This window comes from Chiroxiphia lanceolata, chromosome 2 (genome assembly GCF_009829145.1).
Source record: "Chiroxiphia lanceolata isolate bChiLan1 chromosome 2, bChiLan1.pri, whole genome shotgun sequence".
Taxonomy (NCBI): Eukaryota; Metazoa; Chordata; class Aves; order Passeriformes; family Pipridae; genus Chiroxiphia; species Chiroxiphia lanceolata.
The window spans coordinates 79,432,883-79,451,204 of record NC_045638.1 but is presented as its reverse complement, the minus strand read 5'-3'; the positions used below and the strand labels follow the sequence as shown (position 1 = coordinate 79,451,204).

General features: G+C 39.2%; 1 protein-coding gene across 1 annotated transcript in view; it reads left to right on the top strand.

Moving 5' to 3' along the window:
• Positions 1–520: 520 nt before the first annotated feature.
• The window catches only part of ARHGAP42 (Rho GTPase activating protein 42), a 143,620-nt gene continuing 125,818 nt past the window's right edge, over positions 521–18,322 (top strand). The window contains exon 1 of the mRNA XM_032679367.1: positions 521–1,035. Within this exon, the coding sequence (XP_032535258.1) occupies positions 882–1,035 (154 nt within the window). The 5' untranslated portion in view covers positions 521–881. The remainder of the gene's footprint in view (positions 1,036–18,322) is intronic.

The window sequence follows — 18,322 nt, the reverse complement described above, 5'->3', positions numbered from 1 at the left end:
TCCTCCCTTACGCACGGCTGCTCTCTCCTCAAGCTGTCCCCCTCCCTCGGAGCGCTGACCCACCGAGGCCGAGCACGCACACCGGGTAGGCTGACCGCTCAGGGATAGGGATAGGGAACATTCCCTATCCAGGCCCCCTCGGGCTGGCTCCCTCCGGCCGCAGCTCCCGCTGTCCCTCCAGCTGAGGTAGAAGACACCGGGCTGGCAGCTGTCCTGCCCCAGCAGAGCGGGCCGCTTCCTGAGGCATCGCCCCCGCACATAAACCGGCCTCCTCCGGGCGCACCCTTCCAAATGCCTGTGATCCTCCTTGCCCCAGTGGTGGATCCTCCTTCCCGCCTTCCTCTGGATCTCCCAAAGCCCCCGGCAAAGGAGGAGGCGAGCGCAGGCTCTCAGCGGGCCGTGCGGACTCCCCGCCTTACTCCGAGCCCGAGCGGGCCGAGGCGCGGCCGCTCCGCCGCTGGAGGGCAGAGCGCGGAGGGGGCGGTGGCGAACGAGGGGCGGGCGCCGCCGGGCCGCGTCCCCGGCGTGTGAGTATGCCGCGCCGGGAGGAGGAGGAGGAGGAGGGCTTCCTCGGCCGGGACGGGGGAGGTTCGCACTGGAGTTAGTGCCGGGCAGGGAGGAAGAGGGATCGCTGCCGGAAGCGGCGGAGCGGCGGCGGCGCTGGGAGCCCGCGGTGCCCCGCGGGTAGCGATGTAGCTGGGTGACAGCGGCCGGAGCCGCCGCCTGCGCTGCCAGCGGGCCGGTGCTGCGGGTCGGGAGCCTCTCCAGGGAGGCGGCAGTCGCGCCTCGCCTCTGCCCCGCTTTCCCTTGTGCCCTCGGCGCGGCCCTCCCGCCCTTCCTGCCTCCGCCGCCGGCCGGGGGCTGCGACCGCCGCCGCTGCTATGGGGCTGCCCACGCTGGAGTTCAGCGACTCCTACTTGGACAGCCCGGATTTCAGGGAGCGCCTCAAGTGTCACGAGATCGAGCTGGAGAGGACGAACAAGTTTATCAAGGAGCTGATTAAGGACGGCAGCCTCCTCATCGGGGCCTTGCGAAGTGAGTCGGGCGGCGGGGCCGGGGGCGGCCGGCAGGGGAAGGGGCTTCTTTTGTTTGAATGGGCGCCGGGCGCGGGCTCCCCTGCCGGCGGCCGCCGAAAGGCGTCTCCTCAACTTTCTCCCCCGCACCCTCCCTTCCTCCCCCGTGCCGCTGTGCCTCGCCTCGCCTGCGGCGGGGCCGGGTGGGTGTCCCGGGGGAGCGGGGGCGGTGCGGGGCCCTGCCCCGGCCCAGGGTCCCGGCCGCGCCCGTCCCGGCGGGGGCCGCGGGCAGCGCGGGGGCGCCGCTGCCGCCGGGGCGCGGACCGGCGGGGTGGTCCCACCCGGGGACGGGGGAACAGCCCAGGCTCGGGGCTGGGGGCTTAGAGTAGCAGAAATCAGAGACTCCTTAGGGTTGGAAGGGATTCTGACGATTCTGCGATTCTGTGACTCTAAGCCCTAAGCCCGTAGCCGTGGTGTAGATCACTGTACGGTACGGACCAGGCATGTCGTGTTGCCGGGGTCTCATTTTGGGACGCTGGCTGCTAATTAGGTGTCTTTAGATGACGAAGACATCCGTAATAAATGGGCAAAGTAAGAGACAAGTGAATTTATAGGAAGAGAATTTATATATCTTATCATGCCATACTCCCACGTCTTCATTAACTTTTAGGTATTTTCAAAGGGTTCTGAGAGCAGAGATAAACATGAGCAATGTAGTGCTTTTAAAGGTCTGTGACTTGAGCAGTGACAGCTTTCTGGGGTGTGAAAACGAGAGTCATGCTCTGAAGCGCATAAAGTGAAAGCTGAAATTGTCAGGAGCATCACTAGGTTTGCCCTCTTCTCCTGTAACTCTTTGCTACTTACTTTTTCTCTTTAAGTCACTTTGGATCTCTCTCACCTGTTGCCCAAAGTTTTCCTTCAGGTGGAGCTGAGAACTAATTTACAGCATCTCATGCTGCAACGTGAGATGTTCCAAGAAAAGAATGACTTTAATCCTTGAAAATATCTGCCACATTGACATGGTATGCTAGTTTTTGTACAGTGAAGGGTAGCAGTATTGCTTGTTATGTGGACAGGAGCAGATGTTGCTGAGCTCTGTAGCTCATAAGAAACCTAACTGGTGCTAACTCAGAATCTAACCCCAAAATTTATCTCAGTACCTGGGAGATAAAACTTGTGAGAATTTTATTTATCCAACAGTTGAATTGAATTGCGCTTTTCCCTGCATCACCTGCTTATAGTTAATTTACAGAATGGCATTTACATAAAGTAGTTCTTATCTTTTTGTGACTTTTTTAATATATGTGCATGTATTTCTGGACACATCTTTTTAGTGAGTAGCTGGGTACAAATCTAGCGTCTCATATGAATTTATAGTAAATTACTGTATCCATGCACACCACATGTGAGATGACATTACATAGAAATAGTGCTTGTGTATGTGTGTGTATATATATATATGTATATCTATGTGTGTTTGTATTTATAAACTCAATGGTACAATTTTCTTCCCAGGCAAAAAAGTTTGAGTTTTAGTTGTATTTGTCTTTCTGTTTGCTAAAAAGCTTTCTTCATGTAACGGGAAGTCTGAGCTTGTGTTAAGTAGTAAAAACTTCCTATTTCAAACCTGTAAGATGGTGTGCACAAATCGTAATGACAGATCAGAATACCACATGGGTACTTTTTTGACCTGGACTAGCACTGGAAATTGACTGCTTTTTGTTCCAGATCAAATATGAAGAAATATAACTTTCTTCTTAAGCTGTGTGAAGACAGACTGAGAGAGTTGGGACTGTACAACCTGGAGAAGTAAATGCTTCAGGGAAACCTTCCTTCAGCTTTCCAGTAACTAAAGAGTGGCGTACAAGAGAACTGGAGAGGGACTTTTTACAAGGGTATGCAGTTAATAGGACAAGGGGGAAGGGTTTAAATTGAAAGTGTATGAGTTTAGATTGGATATTAGGAGAAAAATCTTTACTGGGAGGGTGATGAGGCTCTGGAACAGGTTGCTCAGAGAAGTTGTGGATGCCTCATCCCTGTAAGTGTTCAAGACCAGGTTGGATGGGGCTTTGAGCAACCTGATCTAGTGGAAGGTATGCCTGCCCATGGCAGGGGGGTTGGAATGAGATGTTCTTTAAGGTACCCCTTCCAATCCAAACCGTTCTATGATTGTCTAAGACAGACTGTTGTAAAAGGAATATTGTTCTTGAGAAGTAATTTAAACCTTGATTTGAGGTGAGTAATATGATTATTTTTGTGAAGAATACTTAGGAGTCCTTGCTAGATTAAGAGCAATATTTCTATCTTGAGTAATAACTATGTAACTTGCAAGTTCTTCTAATTTTTGAAACTTTTAGTTCAAATGTGTTTGGCACAATGCTTATTGTATCCTATATGCAGCTCTAGAGTGTTATGTTATAGTGTCTTTTAACCTTAGGAAAATAAAGTCTGGTCTGATATAGTAAGAAATCTTTCTCCTTTTGTTCATTTCAAAACCTTTAGTTTCATGACCATGCCTTCCACAGAACACTGCCTTAGTTCATGTGTTAGGAAAACTGGGGAAATGTCTGGATTTTCCTCAACAAAGTAGAAATCCTGGATTTATACTGTGCAGACTCTGTTGTAGATGCTTCAAGTAGCACTATTGTAGGTTCCCTAGAGCACAGAACTTTTGATTTGTTTAAGCAAACTAGGTACTTCTACTCACCTTCAAAATCAGTGGAGTGTAAAATACTTGTACATGGCTTTTTTTTTTTTTTAATTCTTTAATTGTTTTTGAGTACCAAACTGTGAGTAATTGAGGTCAGTGATAACTCTTAGGATTTGATCTTTGAATATTTAATAATCTACAAGCCTTAGAGAAAAACAGGCATTATTTACCATGCTTTATCTCTTTAGGTGATCTGGAATTTTTATTTACATATCATTTTGTAGGATCAGTTCTCTTGGGTTAAAATAATCCATACTGTGCTGAAGAGCTTCAGTAGAGATGAGTTTTGGAACACATCATCCCTGACCATGTTTAGAGAAGAGACAGTGAAGCAGACTTAATGCAGTTAGAAAAGACTATAAACTTTTAAAATTGGCTAAATATAAGTTTTATTACATGAAGTATGTGCGTGGTTTTTCAGGTAGAATTATACTTCTGTGTTACAAGTGTTACAAAATATTAATATTTGGACAGTCAACTATCGAAGTTACTGTAACAATGTAATGTTTATAAATACCTGATAAGAGATTCCATGGAAATTGAAGATAGAACAAATACATTTAATGCAGTATGCAAATATTTTGCATTTTCTTTGGAGTGATCCCAAGATAAAGTCAGTGATTTGGATGTGGTTTTGCTACCTTAATTCTGGAGAGTGCTGCTTTTCCAAGTAGTCTGCAGAGCTGCTGTGTTCCATGAAGCAGAAGCTGACTAGTGTGAATGCAGTGAGAACTGATAAAGCTAGGATTGATATCAAATCTCAGCAGCTTTTTCGTAGCATTTTTTACACTGTTTCATTCTCTTTCTAAATGTATAAGGCTCTGGGAGTACCCCAGAACAACACAGATTATGTAGTCTAGTTTAGTTGGGTGTTAGCATCACATCAGAGCAACAAGGCTGGTGAAGGGACTCGACCACAAGTCCTATGAGGAAAGGCTGAGGAAGCTGGGGTTGTTCAGCCTGGAGAAGAGGAGGCTCAGGGGAGACCTTATCACCCTCTACAACTCCCTGAAAGGAGGTTGTAGCCAGGTGGGGGTTGATCTCTTCTCTCAGGCAACCAGCAGTAGGACAAGAGGGCATGGTCTCAAGCTCTGCCAGGGGAAGTTTAGGTTGGATATTAGGAAGAAATTTTTTACAGAGAGAGCAGTCAGACATTGGAATGGGCTGCCCAGGGAAGTGGTGGATTCACCATCCCTGGAGGTTTTTAAGATGAGACTGGATGTGACACTTAATGCCACAGTCTAGTAACCATGGCAGTGTTGGATCAAGTGTTGGACTTGATGATCTTGGAGGTCTTTTCCAACCCAGTTGATTCTATGATTTGTGTGGCCATAGTGCCTACTTCAGCCTTGTCCTACAATTAGTATTTATAGCGAGAGAGTAGTCATCCTTTTTCACATCAGCTGAAGTACTAAACCCATTACTATCTCTTGGAAGGCTTAATTTCTGCATATAGTAGATGTTCCTATTACGTTAAAAAGTTATCTTTTGACAGACATTTAACCCTGTGAGTAGGCACAATTAAGTAGAAGCAAATAGTTTACTTTGGTGCACCTAGAGAAGGGTTTCTTCATTGTTAACTTAGGAATTAGGGGAAAAAAAATTTTTTAGAAAAAATGTTTTCCTCTTACAACTGGCCTTTTTGATTATTAGGTAACTGTTGATTTCATAACCCTTCAGTCACCTAATTTAATAGATCTGTTTAAAGTGTATATGCTTAAATGCTTCGTGTAGTAGGTCTAGCTGCAGATGGACTCCTAAAGCAGAACTGAATTTTTTCCTTCTTATTGATTCTAGCTTGTTTTGAATTAAAACATCAAGGCTATTTTTTCCTGTACTTTTTGCCAGTCATGTACCTTGTAATTTCTTCGTAGTTGTCTTCTGTAAAAGCAATCTAGTCTATGGTGCTGTCATATAGATTATATAGGAAATTCCATTATAGAATTACTTAAATACTTTTAACTTCCATAATAGGCCTACTGAAAGTTAATGATATTGTGTTAAACAACCCAAAAAAATGACATGCATCTTGTACAGGTGATCTTATGGCTCATTGTATGTAGAAGGCTTAATTTTCTTCTTCTGATTTTTGAGGCCTTCTCCATCTTAAGGCCTATCAAATTCACATATTCAAAGATGAGAACTACATAAGTTTTGGTTTAATGGTTGAAAGTTCTGTGGATTTACAGCTGTTTTCAGTAATACTATAGCTTTTAAAGTGTTTTAATATGATGCAAACAGTAATGAGAGCTGTGGTGTGATATAAATAAGATTTAGCAGATATCTTTTGGAGTTTGTAATTAGGTAGCAGTCTTTTTAGTATTATTTTACTTCTTGACACATGGAGAAACAAAGAAACAGACAATTTGAAAATACCATCTTTTGCAGGGGGTGTGAGGGGATATTTTTTCCCTTGGTTTTATAGAAATTTCACACAAAACAACTGTCTTAAAGTGTCTGGCATACAGTTTTCAGGGATTGTTCTCTCCTCTCATAAGCCTAATTATAAAAGTGATGAACATGCTTATACATATGGAAATTTTGGGGGTTAGTTGCCTGGAAAAAAAAAAAAAGACAAAATTACACATAAGAACCTATGATCTTTTTATCTGTTTGGGGAATTTTTTTTCGCGTTAAAAAAAAAAACAAAACCAAACCAGCAACCTTTTGTGTCTTTCCAAAGAGATGCCTTTTCCCAGATATCTTTGCCTCACATATTTTAATGAGATTTTATCTTTGCAATGTCTTTTCCGGATTTTAAATGGACCAGGACTGAGTTAATTGAACAGCAACTGCTGAAGTTTGATAGCAATCATTCTCTTTTATTAATGTAGATGTAGCTTATACTTCTTGGTCCCTAAATACATGATTCCCTTACCAATTTGATAAAAAAGTTTCCCCCTTTTGTATGGCCATACGTAAAGGCGTGATGCTAACACCTAGCTAAACTGGACCATATAACCTGTGTTGTTCTGGGTTACTCCCAGAGTCTTACTTAGAAAGAGAAGGAAACAGTGCAAAAGATGATAGGAAAAGGCTGCTGAGGATTTGATATCAATCTCACTGCATTCACAATAGCCAACAGCTGCTTCACGGGGCACATGTGTGGCCATCATGCCTACTTCAGCCTTGCCTACTAGTATTTACAGCAAGAGAGTATGTTTTCTTTTTTCCCCACTAAAAGGAAGTTGAAAGATAGTAATTGGCATTAGTTTTTCAAAATTATCTGTTCTGTTACTTCTGTTAGGCATTTATAGAGTCCTGTGCAATCTCTGCTGGTGTCTGCATTATCTATGGATTATAGATGTAACTTTCAGTTCCAGCAGCGTTCTGCCTTTCATGCAAAGATACCAATAATAAGCTGGTTCTTGGCCAGAGAAGGATCTTAATTGCTTCCTCTGGCATTTAAAGCAACTGCAGTCTGTATCATATTATCTTTAGCCAAAGATATATGAAGAAAACAAACGCCAGTAGATAGCAGACTGTTACAGAGTGCGTTATTTTCTGGCCACCACATGATGTTTCATTTTGAACCAGTATTCCCTGCCAGTGAATTTCCATACTGTCAGTAATGACTATTGTGTTAATAAAGTCCTTGAACAACTCAAGACAGGTGTTCTTGGGCCTTAATATTGAAACAGGTATTCTTTAGAGAAGTTTTGTAAATGGATTACATCAGGCTACCAGAGGAGCAGACTTCGGTTTCATATACCATATGAAATGACGTTTCTGCTTTAAAAAAATATTGTGGATTTTTTTCTACATTAGGATTTTTAAACTGATTTCTGTAAAAGGTCAAATTTAATCTTTTTCTTAATGGGCCAGTTGGCTTGTTGTCTACTATGTGCTTCATTTGCTATGAATAAGATAAATGAATTCTATTAATAAGAAACCAGCTGCTTCATGAATATTGTCTTTACTACATTGGAAAATATGATGCTGTGGTCACTGAACTTGTACAGATCTCTTGGGTTTTCGTGGGCAGAAGTGCTACAGCAATTTGCAGTTTCCTGTAATAGTAAATAACTTCGTATTCATCCTCTGCAAAAAATACAGAGGACAATGCAGTCCTTCTCTCTACTGAATGATAAGTAAAACAGTGCTATGTATTTGCCTATCTGTTTTTTCCTATATTCTTAAAACTAATTATAAATAAATTGGGAATTTAGGAAAATTTGGTATCGTGGATTTCCTTTATTAAATCCAGTCTCCTACTAGTATTACATCATGTAATGCCTACTTGTCAAGCTCCATTTTAAAAACAATTTTTATCCTTACTGTTTCTGCTAAAAGCCTGTTCTAGAACCTTGTTACTCTAAGAGCTGGGTAACTCATTAAAAACAAATTTAATCTGGAAATTTAGACTTGCTTACACTTATTTTCCTTTCACTCAACATTTCTGCACTGTTGTTGATTTGGATTTGCTTGGTGAATAATCACATCCTTTTGCTAGACTGAATAAGCTGTTCTCATCCTTTTTTCTAAGAGTTTCTCTGGTTTCTTGGTTATTTTAGTAGCTCTTTTCTAAGTCTTTTTGAATTCACTTTTAAGTGTTCAAGACCTTAGAAGTAAAAGTAGGGGAAGCAAAAGTAGCATAATATTCTTCATGAGTTTGATCATTCCTCATGGTATTCTGTGAGAACATCAACCATTAAATGAAATCGATGTTTATGGTCTTCTTTTGACTATGCAGTACTATGGATTCCTCAAGTGTACAATTAAAGGTGAAAAAGTCTCAGGATCTTATAAGCAATAGCAATGAAGTGAATATTAAACTGAAGAAAAATAACTAAATAACTTGACCTTCTTCCATATTAATATGGAATTGAAATGCTGTTGGGGAGTAATATAACTTCCCATTGGCAGTATAGTTTTTCACATTATTTAGAAGTTATCAATTTAAATTGCTTCCCTCTCCTGAGTTATACAACTTGTATTTCACAAGACACAAAAGCTTAAACATGTTGCTGCACTGGTGTTTTGTTTGATATAGCTCAGCATGGGAAAACAGTATGGAAATGCTGTATGGCTTAAGAAGTCTTATCTTTTTTTAGCTCGATATTCAAAGCACAATGCAAGGTGCTGCAATGCCTGGGTCGTATAGTTCCTTCTACTATTGATGTTACTTGGTATTTTGAGATTGCTTAAAGAAGAGAGGTTTGCATGTCAGATGTGGGTTGTAGTGTCTTTGCAAAGGTACTCTTGCTCTCTGAAAGATTATGTCAGTGGAAGTAGGTATCAGCAACAGGATTATTTTCCTTCCTTAAAGAGCCTTTAAGTCAAATAAACATCATGAAAAATAAAACAGGTAACAATAAGGAGAATCAATTTGTGATTTTGACAAGAAAGGTTGGACCAGATGATTCTTGGGGCCCCTTCAACCTGGTATTCTATGAATCTATGATTTGATCCCTAGAACCATCTGTGTCTGATATGAGGTCAGCTTCTGATGTCTTCTCAGAGAAGCCACCTCTACAGCCCTCCTCCCCTCTACCAAAACTTTGCAATGTAAAGCCAATATAGCTCTTCTCCAAGTAATTCTAGTGCTTCTGTCTTTGGAAGAGAACCCTTTTGATTGCTCTTATAACAATCAGTTGCCATCCAAACATTTGGTGACTGCTTAAAAATTGTTTTGTTGTTTTTGATGCAGCCAAGTGAATTTATGGAAAGAAAAGAACAGGGAAATGAATTATTTAAAAGCTGAAAAGGCTTTTAATTCTTTTACAGTACATCCTAGATGAGCTGGTCATTCAGCTGACCTGTTTAGACTTCTGTTAAGGATATAATTTTCTTTATGATGACCTCATAAAGATGCTACTTTCTGCAAAAAAATACTTGGGCAAGAACCTGGTTGCTTCTAGAAAATTATCAAGTAAAAAAATCCTCTTCACTCTTTTTGCTCAAGTCCTTACCCTTGCCACTGTCTCACCACCATGCAAAAAGAGCACAAATCTGCAGTAAAACAAGCAATACATGGAATAGGTTTTTCCTTTTGAGTCAACTGAGTTCTTTGTTTGCTAATTGGAAATGGATAAGAAAGGATAACTGGACATACTTTTTTCTTCTGCTCTAATAATTTGATTCATTTCAAGTGGCCAAATGTCAGTGTAAGTATTTTTGGATCAGTTATTAAAAGCTGCAGTTCTTAAAAGAGCAGGTCATATTTAAATGAAGCCCAGAGAGATTTCCAGTGTTGTACTGGTGTGTGTTGGTGTTCCAAAGCCTTCCTAGATTACCGGTGCTGTCAAGACCTTAGGAACATTGGGACCATTGCCATTAGTAAAGTTTACATTCCTCTTTAAGTTCATTCCATCCATCTTCTCTCCCTTTTCTGTCTTACCTTGTTTGCCTTTAACTTTTGTTTACAAATTATGATGAGGAATAGAGGTAGGGAGAACACAAGAACTCAACTTCCTTGGAATTTACTATTTGTATAAACTGTTATTTTAAATCCGTGAATATTGTAGAGGGGTGATTTTCCTCTAAGGCTAAAATTACTTAGAAGTTGCAGAAAGCATGCAAGAGAAACTTGCTGCTTTAAAAAAGATTGCTCTGAGCCTGAGGTTATCTATTAAAAAAATTGTTCCCTTGAACCTTCTCATATCTAGAACTATCAGTTCTGTTAAAACAAGCTGTGCATTGAAGAAATACCTTTCCCTTGCCCCTCTTGTGAATCACTAGTTAGCCTACATATATAGAGAAGCTAGAGAGCTATGTAGCTTACTTGCTGGGAAATTTTAAAATAAGTAGGACTTGGGCTTTACCGTAGGAGAGGTAAAATTCTCTTGTTCTGAGGAAAAGCAGAAATTAGAACATCTGAGAAACTGCTACTGCTAAAATCATCATTTATGTATAAAAATACATTCATAAGGTATTGACAAATATTTTACCTTCTAGGTAAATGTAAATTATTTATCCAATATGTTATATTTAGGATGGGTATTTAGAAAGGGTTCTTCACCCAAAGTGTGGTTGGGCACTGGAGCAGACTCCCCAGGGAAGTTGTTATGGTACCAAGCCTACCAGAGTTCAAGTGCTTGGACAATGCTCTGGGGCACATGTTATGATTCTTGGGAATGGTCCTTTGCAGGGCCAGGAGTTGGACTCAGTGACCCTTGTGGGTCCCTCCCAACTCAAGATATTCTATGACACTGTACTCAGTTGTGTACATCTATGAAGAATCTGTTTTAGTACAGAAAAAAAAATGAACTAGTTACCTTAATAAAAAATTATAGTTAGCTTATAATAAAAATGTTGGTTTGCTCTGTGTATTCAGAGATGCTTTTGTGAATCTTATCTCATGGTAAATGTTGTTTGCGTAAAAGTCACTGTCTTCAAGAGTTAGGATTTGGCATTTTACATATCTTATGGGTTGGATTCTCCATCTGAGTTGTGCTTTGAGGAGCCAGAGAGTGGGGAGAGGTCCAATAGTACAAAACACAGACCTGAGTAAAAAATTTTCTGGTTTCAACTGGTATCAGATCTGGTTAAACAGGAGTTGGTTTAAACCACAACAAAGTAGGTGGGGTTAAATAATCTACGCAAATAATGATTTTTGATTAACCACATGCAGAACATACCTTTACTGAAATTTAATACGGCTAGTACTACTACTTCTCTCTTCCCTTTTTTTTTTTTCCTCCCCAGTTTCAGCGTATTATTGACCAAGCCCGATGGTAAAACTAGGGAAAAATAGTGCAGTTTGGTAAGCATCATGAATGCCTAAGGAGATATTTTTTGACTCATAAATCTCCGTCTAGGAATTACTAACTGGTTATGTTGTAGAGATTGGATATTAGAGTATATTACCTTAATTTGATACATTTGTTGGTGTAACTCAATACAACTGAAGTAGCAATGAAGTAAATGCACTTCAACTTCTCAACATAGTTTCTTCTTGACAATGGCCAGTTCTTCAGTTTTTAGAAGGAATTCTGTTGCTGCTGTTTTTTGTTTTTAAAAAGTATGATGAGACTTCTGTCTTGGAAAACATGCTTCTTCTTTTTTGTGAGTTGAAAATTGTTGGAATTGTGGCAAATCACTCTTTATTGTACTTGCATAATCTATTTGGGGATGTTTTCAACAAGTCAAGAGACAGCAAATGTGTCATGCCTGCAGAGTAGTTAACGCTGACTGTGGAAAGTAGTTGGTTGGTGGAGGAGAAAGATGAGTACATTTAATAAGGTGAATGTGGGCTTGCAGACTGACAGGTGCCAGAAATGTATGATATCTTCAAATATAATTTGAAGGTATTTGTACATATTTATGGCATTTATGGGTGTTAAGTCTGGTCCTGCTGCTTGTTTTTGGGAGAATGCTGAAAAATTGTGAAGGGACAAAGACCCTTTGAACATTTTAACAGCATATGACAATGCTCTAGCTCCTTGAAAACCACTAACGCCACCAAGCATATGGTGTTTTATGTCATTGCTTAATCAGAAGAGAAAGTTAAAGATTTATTTATATCACAGTAAAAAATATTGATGGAAAGTTTCTCTAAGAGACCAAGGTGTGTGAAGATTCAAGTGCTGGCAGAAGCTATACAAATTAAGATTAGAAACCTGCAACTGCAAAGTTAGTAAGATACTTTCTTAAGACTAGTAAGTCTTAAGACTTCTTAGGAAAATAATGGACTTTTCATTGCTGGAAACGCTTAAATTGTTTGCATTTTTTTCCCCTAAGATGCAGTCAGGTTAACTTATACCTTTTGGACTTGAAGTATTAAGTCCTGAAACTCCTGTTCAGGGTAGCAAGGCTTGTTGACTGCGGTGCTTTTTTCTTACCTTAAAAAGAAATGTTGTCAGTCTACTTTCAAGTCTTCAGTTTACATTACTTGAATATACATGTATAAGTGAAACTTTGGAATCTGGGAAGAATACATCCTTAAGACATTTTACAGTTCAATGGTTTTCATGTTTAAAAAGCCTTCAAGAGAGGCCTCAGGTAGTTGCTTCTGATACCTTCCTTACTTTGGTATCATCATTGTGATTCGAAATGGAGGTGCTATCCTGTAATAAGTCTTGATGGGATGATTTTGGTTTCTTTTTTTTTCCTTTTCCCCTTCTTAGTTTTGAATACTAGACTGTATGGCTTATTTTAGTGTATATAGATGCCTGTGCAAATATACATTGAAACAAAACCAAACAGTTGAAGATGGCAACACTTCCTTTATTTTTATATATACAAGTGCTAAATAAATGTTCAGTTCAAGTTGCTATGTTACAGGTATGTGAAGATAGCAAACCTAACATTTTTGAAAGATCCTTAATGTTAGGAAAGTGGGATTAATAGCTTATCTTTGTTAGCCTGTTGAGATATAGATTGTCTAAAGTACTTCAAGCATCTTAAAATTTTCGTAGTTCTCATATATACATTGTTTTGTCCTCTATTACCATGACTGGTTTAATTGAAAAATGCACAGATAACACTGACATAAAAAAAAACCGGAGGTGTGTCTTCAAGCAAATGCATAAACGTAAGCTTGGCAATAGACTTAAGTTTTCTCACAAGTACAGTCAGTATGGTTGGCTTTTTGCTATGTGAACTTAGGGCTACAGCATCTTCATGCTGTTTGGGAGCCTAAGATCAAATGAGAAATCCAAAATATTTCATTTTATGAAGAGGCGTTTAGGCACAGCAGTACATTTCCTGTTTACATAGCCAAATCTTCTTTGTATGCTGAGAGATTTCCTGATATACTCACGCAGAATTTTTGAGTTTGCACTTGAAGCTGTAGCTTCTGTTGCTTAGCTGATTGAGGATGCCATCGTCTGCACCCTAGCCTGTATGACACAACTTGTTTTCCTATGGGGAAGGGAACTGATATGATGTTTATCTAAGTTCTATCACCTGTTTGTCCCCAGATTGCAGGACTGAAGATGAAAATGTTAAGACCATGTTTAAGAAATTTGTTAGCATTTCTTTGTTCAGATTTAATTGGGAAGCGAAAAAATACAAGTCTTCCAACAGGTAGTTTTTCATCATTCTTTTTCCCCTATACTCCAAGAGACGAATTGGTCTCTGGCCTAAATAAATTTAACCCCCGAATTCACAGGATCTATTCCTTTCCTTTGCTTCCCTACAACCTAAGAAGTTCTATTTTTTTTATATTCTTGTACAATATTGATTACTGTACATAATTCTACTCTTTCTGTTTAGTGCCTTCTCTGTAAAGCTGAAATACAGCAGGTTAAAATATGATTATTATTATTTTATTTGCGTTGCCATGGCACAACAATGATGTAATTCTTTGTTTTGTCAATTCAGTTTGTTTTACTCGTCTCTTAATGCAGCAGATCCTGAATCTCCCGAGGAGTGGTAATCATCTTAATTTTACTAAAATAACACTGCAAATCACACCTTTTCTTTTTCCCCCACCAGCTTTCTGGCAGTTCCCGAATCATTTGTCAGTAAAATATGTGTTACGCTGTCAGAATTCATCATCATCGGCACTCCAGAGCCTCTTTGATGTTCTCTGTGAGAAGCCAAAGTTGTCAATACACCTTGAGACTTCAAAACCATTTTACAATAAAAACTCACGTGCCTACTTTTGTCACTTGTCTTGAGGAGTCATTATGAACCACTGAGTACTGTGTTGCTGAGTCAAGGGTCAGTCTTGCAATGTTTTATTGAATATTTATCCAGAGGATATCCATGTATCCAGAGGAATTGATGGTATTTTAATAAACACTTCTCTTGTCTCTTTGTAAATTAAAATGGCACTTAAACAACAATGTATTTGCACAGATGGAATGAAACACAAGACAGAGTGTTACTCTTACAAGAGAACACTAGTGAGTTGGACCGTGATGTTTCAGTGGCTTGATACTTTGTTTTGTTTGGTTGTTCTTTTTAAAACATATTAAGTGATTTAAATCTTGATGCCTCCTGCCCCTTTTTGGGGTATGCAGGATGGGCTGAGTGCAGTCAAGAGGAGCAGAGACTATGAGGTTCTGTACCAGTGGGAGTTGGAGTTTCTGTGTATCAAAATCCCACGTCTGGATTCTTGGCAGATATCCAAATTAGACCAGTTGTATGAAGAGTTCTTGGTTTCTTCTTGTCACAGTTGTCCCACAGTAAAATAAAAGCTGTGATTTGGGGATATTTGTCTTTGACTTCTGTCCATCTTTATAACTAGCACTTTGTCTTTTACTGTATATAAGTAGGTGTTGAGTAATTTAACCATCCGTTAAGTTTCATGGAGGATTTCACTTCCGTCTCAGTTTCTACATAAGTCTTTAGTTAAAAATGAAAAAAAAGTGTTATCTAAAAAAGTTATTATCTATAATAGTGTTAAATATGGTTTTATAATTTGATTTACTGTTTGAATTTTATTTGAGTACTTATAAAACAGGCATTTTTTATTATTTTATATTATTTATTAGGGAAACCTGTTTAGTTTCCCACAGGAGAGGGATCTTAAAACAGTTGATTAATATATTTTATTAAAATAACATTGGAATTCAGCATTTTTTTTCTGAAGCTAAACAGATTATTCAGATAATACCTACTATCACTGCAGTAGAACTTCTCATGCTGCTGTATGTCGTACTGTGCAGTAGAAATTTTGTCATACAATTTTGTTAAACTTCATTAAAAGTACGTTGGCTCTTTAGATGTGAAGTCTGATACTCCATTAACTCCTCATTCATTCCAGTGTAAGGATTACGTTTATGCCTCGTGGAGAAATTTAGGAGGAAGGATTTATGGTGAGATCCAGATGTATGACGTGGAATTTGGTCTCTCCAAAAGCTGGCTTCTGCTTCTAAAAGGATGTCAAGTATATGAAAAGTTTGTTTGTTTTAAACAAAAAAAAACAAACCGAAAAACATAAAGTGATAAGACACTTCTGCAAAACCTGATTGTTTCCCCATGGAACAAATTAATGTAGTCATTAATTAAGTCCTGTTATGACTGAAATACAGGTTTTGGAGCTTGTGAGCTTACTTAACTGTAGAGATATTTCAGCCTCTCTGCAGGCTCAGCAGAGCCAGCCACAATGCCTTCAGATCTCCAGACTAAAACTGACCAGTCAGTGACCCTCACAGAAGTACTTATCTTCTAAAATATGTCGGAAAAGGAGCATCTCTAAATTGTGGTAGCCTTTTGCTAAAGTTCCTCCAAGTGTCCTCAAATAACCCCTTTTCAGAAAGGGCTTTATCTAACCTGGGTTGGGATTCCAGGTGTCCCGTTAGACTCCAGAGCAGTCTGTGACAGCGAATGAGAAGTCTCACGATTTAAGTGTTCACTGCAGGGGTAAAAGTGCTTCCTTTGTGGTATGTCTGCTGCTTGGTTATTTTATCTGATGATGACAATTTTTGTTCTATGAGAAATAGTAGCTGTTGCCTGTATACATTGCCTGACCTGTTCATCTGGGTTTGGATTTTTTTTTTTTAAAACCTTTCTTTTCTTTCTTTCTTGCATGTTTTGTTCCCCAGTTTCTCTGAAAAGTTCTAGTCTAGCTTGTTTCTGCTTTTAAGTAATCAAATCTATCACTGTGGTTGTCCTTTGTCAACCTTCTCTGTGCCTTCTCTGAGGTAACTATGCCCATTCTGTGTTGGATTGCAAGAAACTTTGTGGAATATTCAAGGCGTGAATGCATCAAATAATAATTTCTGCTTTGTACTTTCTTTCTCTACTAGGCCTTAATATTTCTTACTGTCACTGATTGTGTAGTTGATATTATAAAATAAGTGTCTAAAGTGATTCCAAGAGAACTTCAGGATTCCAAGATAATTCCAAGAGATTTCAGGAAAATTAAAGCTAATGTAAATGTAAATACCATCACTATGTGGATATAATTATTTTCTTCTATGTGCATTAGTGTGTGTTTCCGAAATGTAATGTTCCTCTATCTCCTCACCTCCTTGACATTTAAGGTTGTAACACTCCTTCTGTTGTTTTTCAAGAAAGGAAGAAGTGAAAGCCAATTATAAACACCTGTATCAGCAGCAAAATATGTTACTCAGTGTTAACACCCTTTTTCAAATCTGATCTCTAGATTTTACGATGGCTCTGATAAATAGTAAAGTCCTGTAAGATTCAGAAAGGAAATATTTGGCAGGAAAAAGAAGTGTTAATTGTGATATACAGAAGATATACTAGAGTTTGGTTCCGTTATAAGAAGCTGCTACAAGTGAGTTAAGTACTTGTTGCTGCCTCCATGCGCTGGCAGTTGTGAAACCAGTTTGGTTAGTCCGGCCTGTAAGATTCCAGATTATTGAATATTTTACTGGCTTAAAGCCCACATCCTCTTGTGTTTCTTTCAAGATAAATAGTTTCACACAGCTGGAATATGCACTTTGTTGACTTCAGTACTTAGCAAAACTGAAGCTTTAAAAGAAGAGTCTTCTGCTACCTCTACAGCTCTACTACTGTCCTACCTTGATCTTAAAATGAAAAGATTTTTTTGGACTGTAAAATATTATGAGGCTTGTGTAGGTTACTAGTGAAATTTTCAGGTGTATAAAAGAGCAAGGGCTAAAAGCTCTTGAATTCTCACTGGAATGTGATTTTTTACAAATATATATCTCTTCACTCAAAAAGCTGTTGTGCAAGGACCCCCAGGTATTCCTTTTTTTATTGTTACCATCCAGGTGAGTTATGTCCATGTCCGGGAACAGTCTTTGTTAATGTCTTACTCCTTTGGCTGTTTCTAAGATTATGTGCTTTTGTCAGTGAGTAGAAACACTTCCTGACAATACCAATTCCAATTTATAAAGTATTTTAGGGGAAGGTGTGAAATCTTTTTGAAGCTGTTGTCAGACATCTCTTCTGCTGATTGTGAGTGTGAGAGCTCTAGGCAGCCACCTTCATCATAGAATCATTGAATGGTTTGGGTTGGAAGGGACCTTTAAGATCATCTAGTTTCAGCCCCCCTGCCACGAGTGTTTACAATTCTGATTGAGTTTTTATTACACTGAATACCACAGAAGAGGAAGTCTATTCTCTGTAGCTTATGAATTCAAATGAAGGCAATAAAAACAGTTACTGTGAAAAGCCATTGTCCAAGCAAGTAGGTTTTTGGAAAGTAAGATGAGCATAGCATAGAAAAATAATTTTGTCCCCTGTGTTTGTTGGAGAGGTTTTGAACTAACACAATGTTTCCTAGAAATGGCAGAGAGAAACTCAGTGCTAGTCCTGTCATTTGAAAATGGAGAAGTACTAAAAAAGTTAGCCTGAGAGGGGTTCAAGAAGAAAGGATAATCTTTGGGCCTTCTGAACCAATGAGAAAAAATCAACTGGGTTCAGTCTTCAGGATTCCAGACAAAGGGGAGAAGGAAAAACCATCTTGGATAACTAGAGTTTACTCAAACCTGTTCAGGAAATAATAATCATGATAGTACAACCTGCTCTTTTGGTAAATCATATCCATGTTTCTTCTGTGCTTCCAACAAAAGATTAGACCTCCCCCCCCCACCTCCCCCATTCCCACTTCAGAATTTATTCTCAGGACTTGCTCTCCTTTTCAACATATAGTCCCAAGGAAGAATTATATGAATTATGTCTTATGTGGAAAAATATGTTTTGGTAATTCTGTGCTTAAAAAATATGCTAGACTTTTGCCATGCCTTTGGGTATGAACACCTAGGAGAAGATG